The 10,556-nt window shown below is 42.6% G+C and overlaps 1 protein-coding gene across 1 annotated transcript; it reads left to right on the forward strand.

Annotated features, from left to right (window-relative positions):
- Positions 1–4,132: 4,132 nt before the first annotated feature.
- LOC134213092 (uncharacterized) lies at positions 4,133–6,254 on the forward strand. The gene has a single exon (XM_062691698.1). It carries the CDS (start codon positions 4,516–4,518, stop codon positions 5,458–5,460), a length of 945 nt encoding a protein of 314 aa, XP_062547682.1. The 5' UTR covers positions 4,133–4,515; the 3' UTR covers positions 5,461–6,254.
- The last annotated feature ends 4,302 nt before the right edge of the window (positions 6,255–10,556 follow it).

The raw sequence follows: 10,556 nt of genomic DNA on the forward strand, positions 1-10,556 counted from the left end.
GGTATCGACTGGGAAAAATAAAGCACGTTGATGCACTCCGCCGCAACCCTATGGTGCTACTACTGAAGTGGAACGTAATAGAAACGATCAAAGCTATGGAAATTTCTTCTCGGATCATGGAGCAATACGTAACCGTGTTGCGCAAAGCAAAAAGGGTTGAAAAAATAGTCCCAGTTCGCGTTCTGGAGATTGATTTCGTCGTGATTTCCGTAATTTTCCGCGTGTGCGATAGAAATACTATTAGAGGCGCCGGTGCCGCCTCTAACCGAAAAGGTGCGAGGCGTTTTCGTTTCGTCCATCAGTGCGCGTATGTAATCAACTTTCCGGGCGCTTCGAAGAAAATGTTGCCTGCGCCAAAGAGAGAATCACCGTTACCAACTGGAAGTGGATGCGAGCTTCTATCTACAAGAAATTATGCGACTCTTCCGACTACGGATATGCCATCAAAGCCGTCACGGTCAAGGACCAAGGACATCTTGTCGGTCGCTTAAAATATCAACATGGGAATGGCCTATCTAACAGAAATCAAATAACTGGTGAGTTGTTAATCTGGCAAATGAGTAATCGTTGACTAATCTCTGTGGTTTGTATAATTTCAGATGCATCAGTTCGTTCATGTTGATCAGTTGATATGGAGCTGCTTTTCAAACATTTGGTGGGCCAATGTTAACAGTTGCGGTGCGCAGTTGGGTTACTTCCCGCCACTCATAGCCACTTTAACGCTGCGGAGTGAAAACCGAGCTACTTAATAAGAATAATTTTTAATCAATATTTAAAAATATATGTTTGAGTTCACTAGATGTATTTAATAAATAAATGAAATGAATGTTTGGTTTCTTAAGATCGCGTTCAAAACAACAAATGTTGCGCGCTTTCAGTTTTAAATGAAAGCGCACAACATTTGTTGTTTTGAATGCATCGCAGATGATTATAATGTAAAATATACATATAGTTTTGACAGGAAATTGTTATTTTAAAAAGTTTAATAAACATTTAGTTTAAAAGGAAATTGTTATTTTGAAAGGAAAATGCACATTTAGTTCTGAGAGGAAAATGTCACTTTGAAAAGTCAGCTCTTGTAAATGTTCTCACCGAATTGACATTTTTGCAACTGTAAATTTAACAATCTAATACTTTCTACTGAAAATCACTAACTGATTTTCTTAATTTTACCAACGATTCTCTTAATTTCACCAACGATTTTTTTTTGTGTGTACGCCGTTAAGTGAATCCTCCTAATAATATTATCGTTGAAGAAAATCAAAATTATCCTATAATATCCGCAAACCACAGGAAAATGAGATCGCAGTAGTCAACGATTGCAAGTTTTTTTTGCGGCTGGTATTTTTTTTTGCCTATGGAAAAAAACGATTTTTTTCAAACGCGTTTTCGAGTGAACTTCCAAATGTTATTCCTGCGTCAAACTGTTCTCAGTCAAAACATGGAAAGTGAAGAAGGCATAATAATTCCAAAAGATTGTAAAGAAAAAGAGGAACGCTGAAAAATGTTGGACTAACAAAGATATGGCTCAGGGAAGTATGCCGAAGATGTAACGGCCATTCGGTCCGGTACAGTCGTGTAAATATTTATAACAAAGCAATTTGAATTCATGTAATTATAGAAAGTAGTTTAATTAATATGTTCCTGTAAATAGTATAAAGCTATAAAATAATTCCATTCCAGTACACCGCGTTTCAAAAGCTCTTTTATTCTCTCACGCTCGAAGAACACTTAGAACGTTCTAGATCAACGTGCAAACCATTTGGCGAGCGGTTGTGATTACGTCACGGGTCGGGTAGTGACCATCCACCTGGGGAAAATCCCAACAAAGTCTCTTTAATAATTCTCGGGAAAGATCGGCTGGCAAAATGGGCTGCAATTCGAATGGATCAATTGCTTTTTGCACTTCGATCGTTAGGAGGGGGAAATGCGATCTAGGGACTTCGTGAGGTCAAAACCGAAGGCCAAGAATTAAGACAATCTTGCATTTGATCTGAGGATTCTTGACTATGACTCGATCACTTTGATCTGGATTGTGGAAGAGGCAGGAGTTGTCCGATTTAGTTTCGCGTCGTGAGGTGATTTGGAAGCTAAGAAGTAAGTCGATCGAGCTATTGTACGATCAATTAAACGTGCTAGCAGTAGAAAGTGTGCGAGTGTGGAGCGTAAAACAGAGGTTTTAGCCAGGGACTACTCCTGACCCCACCTTGCAGCTTCGAAGTTTCCCGGCGGTTCACTTTGCCGGAAGGGGCCGCGATCGACATTTACGCGTCCAGGCAGGGCGAAGGCAAAAGCAAGTAAGTCAGCAGCAACAGCAAATGTTTTCTCGCTTTCGGTGACGACCGTAAATGAACGAGAAGAGGTAATGTAGAGGAGGTTGTTATGTCACTCGGTTTCGTTATTTTGTAGCATTTTCTTTTGGATTATTTTACTGGGGAGGTTGGCCCTGAATCCAACCAACGGACACTCTCCATTTTTCCTAGGTCTGATCGGGGTGAGCTGTTTATAGCCAACCGATGATGATAACAACTGTGAGCGGATATTCTTGCTTTCAACTAGATTGTCTTTGCTCTTTTTGATGATCGAGGGTGTTTTGAAGGGGGAGTAATTTTTATTTGGAATACCTGTAGCCTGTCGATCTTTGCGCTTCCCTTCCATTATTGGAAAACAATAACCCTTTCCCCTGAAAGGTCTTAGGCCGGGCAACCCTAAAACAGGTGGATGGTCTCCATTAGGAGTGGCGCTTAAACTATCCGCTAATCCTTTCGGAAGGCGCGGACGGATCGTACGGTTATAAAGTTTGCAGCAATCGTGACATTCATCTACCAGACACCAGGAAGAAATCCCGGACATCACATGCGTTTCATCGTCACGGCGTTGAGCTGGAGTATCTGTCGATATTTAACTTTACCGAGACCACACTGAAGCCGAGCAGTGCTGCCTCAAACCGATGCGATGGTGGGGGAAGGGAAGTTGGCAGGGAAGTAAGAGACGCAAACAGAGGAATTCAATTGGTGAGCATGTTCCAGTTATTATCTATTTCCTGTCAATTATGCAAAATTAAAAACTAAATATGCACAGGGCATCGTTTGCTGCTATTGCCGCGGATATTGAAGGAGTCCCAGGTATCCGGTTCACGCTTTAGTAGGCAGCGGTGCTTCTTCTCGGCCTTCTACTCCTAAGCTATTGTGAATAAGGACGTCCTTGCAATGTTTTGCTGTACCTGTTGTGAACATCTGGTACATCCCCATTCCCTGCACATTCTGAAGACACCTCCTTGCTTCAGAAGTGTTTCCTTTTCCAAATCATCATAAAATCTCAAGGTTTGGCTCTGGTGAAAAACCGAGAACGTAAAGAAATCTTCTGGCTCATCAACGTTTAAATCTAAAGCGAGATAACAAAATACTGTCACAGTGCAACCCCTCGTATGAACTGGCTGCGTACGGACAGAGTCCATCGAAACCTGCTCACAATCACACATTCACAGATGCATTTTATTTCTAAGTATGTTTGCTTTACCATAAGGTAAGAATTGCTGTTCTTGTCATGGCTTATAATAGAATAGTTTCCGTACATTGGGGTTCTCTTATAGGACTCAATCTGCGCTGAGCAATTCACTTACCGCCGCTACACGCATAACTGTCCCATGTTCTTAGGAATCTTAGCAAACATTGCATAAACATTAATTCAGCTGCAGTATGGGACCTGCGAAAATAAATTGCCGTCGTGCTTTAAGTTAATGGGAGCACACCGGTTCGATTTCACGGAAGCTTTTTTGTTTCTTTATTAGAGAGGCTTGCAGCCCTGGGCTGGCTCGATAAGATTAAAACAACCATCGGTACCTTATTCCATACAAACACGACATACCAATCCAAAACAATAATAAAACACGCCTCGTTCATTCTTTATCCATTCCACTTACCTGCTGCATTTGACCATGCTTGATGCAGGGGCATCAGCATTCAAACATCCATTCACGAGTGAGTGTGCACTGTGTTGATCAACGAAATCAAACAAGCGACAGGCGTGTTCCCATACAGCTACAATCAGCCGAAGTAATAACAAAAGCACACAACCATTACAAACAAACCAACCATTAGCAGACACTCCCGGTCAGGAGTATGAGGTAATTTATAAAAACAAGTTGCAAACTTAAATGCTTCTTCTCGTCTGATATCTGATCAAATAGATCAGACTTTAGAGTTTTGACTTGCATTTTAATGAGACGTTCATGTGATAATCAGTTCAACAACCCGTAACAAGATGATTGAATGAGAAAAAAGTTTCATGATTCTTGCCTGATATCCCCACACTTATAACCGAGAATGTACAACGAATGTGTACTTTTGTAATCGCCTTCTGTCAAAATCATTGCAAAATTTTCAGTGCTGTGAATCGGATGTGAGACATTTTTCTTTGAAAAGTTGAAATTTTACAACTCCAAAATATGCAATATTGACCCCCGCGGTCGAAGATACAACAACCCTTGTGGTGCATTACTTTACAAGCACAAAAATGAAAAACAGAAAGACTATTTGTTGGCTACTGGTCGTGATTGGTTGGACGGTTCTGGTGAATTCAGGGGAAGTGTCGACGAATGGGGTTTCCCAAAACAATGCACTGAATGCGACGGTTTCGCAAATGATTCAAGCACTGGGAGACACCCATGGTGATAGCAGCCAGGAGCATTCGAAACGGGGTCGAATCTTCGCACGGAAAGGAGTTGATATAAATGGCATAACGTCGACCTCGGCACCAAATGTTGAAACAGCGCTGAAAGCTAGCGATGCGAAACAATCAAGCAACGTTACGACGGCAGCTTCGACGCCGCTATCGCCGATGCCTCAGGTAAACAACACAGATAATCCAGTTGTAGCAAACCATAATGCTACAGCCAACTTGACGACGCTTGCGGAAACAAATGCAACTGCAGTGCCACCACCTGCTGCGATCAATGCAACTACAAGCAATAATGCATCTGCGGTGGTAACAAATTCTTCCTCCACTGCGACTACGAATTCAACAACGTCCACGACGCCGCCGTCAACGACAACAACGTCAACGTCGACTACCACCACCAGCACGACAACAACAACAACAACATCAACCACAACAAAACCTCCAAAAAAGCCAAAAATCACCTACTCGGTCGACGACGAACCGAAACTTCTCCAAGCGGCCAAACCCGGCTACAACACGGGATCCACCGTCAGCGATGCCAACGGACGCCTCCACGTGGAGGAACCCCTGGCCGAGCTCTCCCAGGAGTACATCCCGCCGGCGTTGATGGGACCGCCCCGTGGCCACCGGGAATACGTCGTCCCGGTGGTGACCCTGATCTTCGCCATCCCGCTCCTGATGGGACTGTTTCTGCTGTCGTACCGGCGGGCGAAGGAGTTCTGGCTGACGCGGCACTACCGCCGGATGGACTTCCTCGTGGACGGGATGTACAACTACTAGTTGGGAACTGGCATTTTGGAAGCAGGTTCGTGCAGTGGTCAATGGTCACCTCATCGCAGAATAGTTTTTTTGTCTGACAATAAATTTCGGATTTCTTTTTTTCTTGAAATGTGCAATACACCAATATCCGGTGTTCGTTGACTGTTGCACGCGATCTGCTTTAAATTCGCATTTCTATCCAAGCAACCGTGCGGAAGGTGGCGAAGATTTTCCTGCCAATAAGCAAGTTCTGATTTTTTTATTAAAAATTTTAACATTTTTATTTCAAATCTCTTTAAAAACTATACTAGCCTTAGCTAAACATACCCTTGCTCGTAGTAACTACGTAATTGGACAATGCTCACTCACACAGGTATTCAATTAAATAAGCAAAAATAATCGGAAAAATGTAAATCAAGTAGAAATCGGAATAATCTTATTACTTTAGGAGCGAAGTGCCTTTTCGATAAAGAATAATACGTACGTTAGGTGGAATGTAATCCGTAAACAAAGACAAACTAGCCAAATGTTTAAAAATGATGTCTTCTTTGATAACAACAAAAAATAATGTGTAAAAAAACGTTAGACTCCATTATTTTGAATCGATTTTCCTCCTATCTCCAAAGTTCGAGTAGAAGAGTAAGGCACTCAATTGGCAGATTTTTGGTGGAATTTGTATTAAGAAATTCAAAATCAAGACACAGGGATGCAATGGAAACTATCTGAAAAAGTTGTGATTTGTTATTGTTTTTTTATATATCTATTGTATGAAATAATTTGTAGAGAGTGGTACTAATAAACGATAATTTGAATAATTGTTTTGAGTTTGATTGTTGGTCAGTTATGCAGTTATGATATATTTATTCTGGATCCAGACGACGTCAATCTCGCTGCACAAACTTTCTCGCACGTCTTATGCTTTAGATAGGCATGTCCCGAAGAAGATCACTCTCGATAGCTCCCGTGTTCCTTGGATGACAAATTAACTACGTACGTTGAGCAGAACCAAGAAGGCCGCCCACGAAATATTAACCAAATATTGTACACTCCCACTCAAACAACACTATGTCAGGCTCAACTACGAATAAAAAACGCTTAAGTAAGAGCTATTATCACCGATACGACAGGGAAATCAATCTAGACTCCGATCACATCCAAAATCCTTTTGTATTGGATGAATTATCGGCCACGACACGACAAGACATTTGCAGTCTATTCTCTACAAAGTTCACCAACGTTTTCTCAAACGAAGAGCTCCCTGCCGATCACATATCATTGGCCGCAGAGAATGTTCCGGTCACAAATCAAACGCTAAGCAGCGTGGATGTTTCTGACACGACGATTTCCAATGCCGCATCAAGACTGAAACCCTCATTCCATCCAGGCCCCGATGGGATTCCGTCCTCAATACTCAAGAAACACATCGTATCCCTACTTTTAGCGCTTCGAAGCCTTCTTCAGCTTTCTCTATCAACCGGTTTGTTTCCATCCTACTGGAAAAAGGCGCAAATGTTCCCAGTCTACAAAAAAGGCAGCAAGCATGACGTCAATAGTGCTGTCCAATGAGAGCTTGAAGTAGATCGAAGTTTCTCCCTGTCCTGCTCATGCAGATTTGTTGACAAAAAAGAACGAGCAGGACGGGAACAATTTCGAGCTACTTCGAGCTGCTCATTGGACAGCACTAATAGCTACCTAGGCGTTACTTCATTTGATGCTTTTTCAAAACTATTTTAACGGGTTGTCATGGATCCGATGCAGTTCCATTGTAAGCGGTACTTGAGCGATGATCAACATGGGTTCATTGTCGGTCGATCCACAACGACAAATCCTTCTGTGCCTAACTTCGTATGTTACCGACAGCTTATTTATCATCAGACTAAGGCCGGAGTGGCCTGTGCTGCACATAAAAGACTTCTTCATTCAGCTCGGTTCATGGCTGCACTTCGCCAACCACGCAGTCTGCGGAGGGTCCGCAAGTCGTCCTCCACCTGATCGATCCACCTTGCCCGCTGTGCACCTCGCCTTCTTGTTCCCGTCGGATCGTTGTCGAGAACCATTTTCACCGGATTACTGTCCGACATTCTGGCTACGTGCCCGGTCCACCGCAGCCTTCCGATTTTCGCGGTGTGAACGATGGATGGTTCTCCCAACAGCTGATGCAACTCGTGGTTCATTCGCCTTCTCCACGTACCGTCCGCCATCTGCAACCCACCATAGATGGTACGCAGCACTTTCCTTTCGAAAACTCCCAGTGCGCGTTGGTCCTCCACGAGCATCGTCCAGGTCTCGTGTTCATAGAGAACTACCGGTCTTATAAGCGTTTTGTAGATAGTCAGTTTGGTACGGCGGCGAACTCTATTCGATCGGAGCGTCTTACGGAGTCCAAAGTACGTACGATTTCCAGCCACTATGCGCCTCCGAATTTCTCTGCTGGTATCGTTATCGGCGGCCACCAGTGAGCCCAAGTACACGAATTCTTCAACCACCTCGATTTCGTCACCACCGATAGAAACTCGTGGTGGGTGGCTTACATTGACCTCTCTTGAGCCTCATCCTATCATGTACTTCGTCTTCGACGAGTTGATGACTAGTCCAATCCGTTTAGCTTCGCTTTTCAGTCTAATGTAGGCTTCCTCCATCCTCTCAAAGTTACGTGCCATGATATCAATGTCGTCGGCGAAACCAAATAACTGGACGGACGTGAAAATCGTACCACTCGTGTCAATCCCTGCCCTTCGTATTACTCCCTCCAAAGCGATGTTGAATAGCAGACACGAAAGATCATCACCTTGCCGTAACCCTCTACGCGTTTCGAGGGGACTCGAGAATGCCCCTGAAACTCGAACTACGCACATCACCCGATCCATCGTCGCCTTGATCAACCGTATCAGTGATGCTGGGTCATTAGGCCGAAGGCCATTAGGCCGAATGGTCATTAGGCCGAATGGTCATTAGGCCGAACGGTCATTAGGCCGAATGGCCATTAGGCCGAATGAGAACTGGGGAGTGAGAAGTGAGTAGTGCGCAGTGAGGAAGAAGTAGAAAGGAAGAAGGGAAAAGGAGGAAGAAGTAAGAAGGAAGAAGGGAGAAGGAAGAAGGAAGTAGAAAGAAGGAAGAAGGAAGAAGGAAGAAGGAAGAAGGAAAAAGGAATAAGGAAGAAGGAAAACGGAAGAAGGAAAACGGAAGAAGGAAGAAGGAAGAAGGGTGAAGGAAGAAGGAAGAAGAAAGAAGGAAGAAGAAAGTAGAAAGAAAAAAGAAGAAAGAAGGAAGAAGAAAGAAGAAATAAGGAAAAAGGAAGAAGCAAGAAAGAAGAAGGAATAAAGAAGAAGGAAGAAGGAAGAAGGAAGAAGGAAGAAGGAAAAAGGAAAAAGGAAGAAGGAAGAAGGAAAACGGAAGAAGGAAGAAGAAAAAATGAAGAGGAAAGAAGGAAGAAGAAGAAAGAAAAAAGAAGGAAGAAGGAAGACGGGAGAAGAAAGAAGGAAGAAAGAAGAAGGAAGAAGGAAGAAGGAAGAAGGAAGAAGGAAGAAGGAAGAAGGGAGAAGGAAGAATGAAGAAAGAAGAAGGAAGAAGGAAGAAGGAAAAAGGAAGAAGGAAGAAGGAAGAAGAAAGAAGTAAGAAGAAAAAAGGAAGAAGAAAAAAGGAAGAAGAAAGAAGGAAGAAGAAAGAAGGAAGATGAAAGAAGAAAGAAGAAATAAGGAAGAAGAAGAAAGGAAGAAGGAAGAAGAAAGAATGAAGAAGGAAGAAGGAGGAAGGAAGAACAAAGAAGGAAGAAGGAAGAAGAAAGAAGGAAGAAGAAAGAAGAAAGAAGAAAGAAGGAAGACGTAAGAAGAAAAAAAAGAAGAAGGAAGAAAAAAGAATGAAGAAGGAAGAAGGAAGAAGGAAAACGGAAGAGGGAAGAAGGAAGAAGGAAGAAGAAAGAAGGAAGAAGGGAGAAGGAACAAGAAAGAGGGAAGAAGGAAGGAGAAAGAAGGAAGAAGGAAGAAGGAAGAAAGAAGGATGATGGAAGGAGGAAGAAGGAAGAAGAAACGAGGAAAAAGGAAGTAGGCAGAAGTAAGAAGAAAGAAGAAGGAATGAAGAAGGAAGAAAGGAGGAAGAAAGAAGGAAGAAAGAAGGAAGAAGGAAGAAAACGGAAGGAAGAAGAAATAATAAAAAGAAGGAGGAAGAAAGAAGGTAGAAGGAAGAGAGAAGCAGAAAGAAGGAAGAAGAAAAAGGAAAATAGAAGATGGAAGAATGAAAAAGGAAGAAGGAAGAAGGAAAAAGGAAGAAGGAAGAAGAAATAAGGAAGAAGGAAGAAAGAAGAAGGAAGAAAGAAAAAGGAAGATGCAAGGAGGGAGAAGGAAGAAGGGGTGAGGGGAAGAAAGAACTTCTCATTTCTCACTTCTTGCTTCTTTTTGCTAATTCGGCCTAATGGCCATTCGGCCTAATGACCATTCGGCCTAATGACCTTCGGCCTTATGGCCTGACACCGTATCAGTTTATCCGGAAATCCGTTTTCGTGCATTAGCTGCCATAGCTAGTCCCGATCGATTGTATCATATGCGGCTTTGAAGATGATGTGTGGGCACGTTGTATTCGCGGCATTTCTGGAATACCTGACGTATGGCGAACACCTGGTCTGTGGTAGAGCGTTCACCCATAAATCCCGGCTGGTACTGCCCCACGAACTCTCTTGCAATTGGTGTTAGTCGGCGGCATAAAATTTGGGAGAGTACCTTGTAGGCGGCGTTCAGCAATGCACTATGGTCCAGGATACAGATTTACGCGGAAAGATGAATTTTACGCCAAAACTATATTTTTTAGAAAAAAACTGTTGTTCTACAAAATTGTTCGAAATAGTAAGGCCATCATTATGGTGCAACCAAAAAATAGGGTGGCCCATCATATGAAAAAAAATTAGAAAATATTTTTTGGAATACTGACATGTTATGTTCTACAAAGTTATAGCGCAGCTTATTCCAATCAATTTTGTTGTAGAAACTTTTTCTGTAGCTCTTAAGTTGGCTGATTTAGAGCAATTTTACCTAATTGGATTAGGGTGTACCTCAAAAAAACAGTATTTTTAATCTACTTTTTTTGTTCTGAATCTCTCAAAAAAGTCGTCTTCAGGTAACTTTTAG

Source organism: Armigeres subalbatus, chromosome 1, assembly GCF_024139115.2.
Source record: "Armigeres subalbatus isolate Guangzhou_Male chromosome 1, GZ_Asu_2, whole genome shotgun sequence".
NCBI classification, from domain to species: Eukaryota; Metazoa; Arthropoda; class Insecta; order Diptera; family Culicidae; genus Armigeres; species Armigeres subalbatus.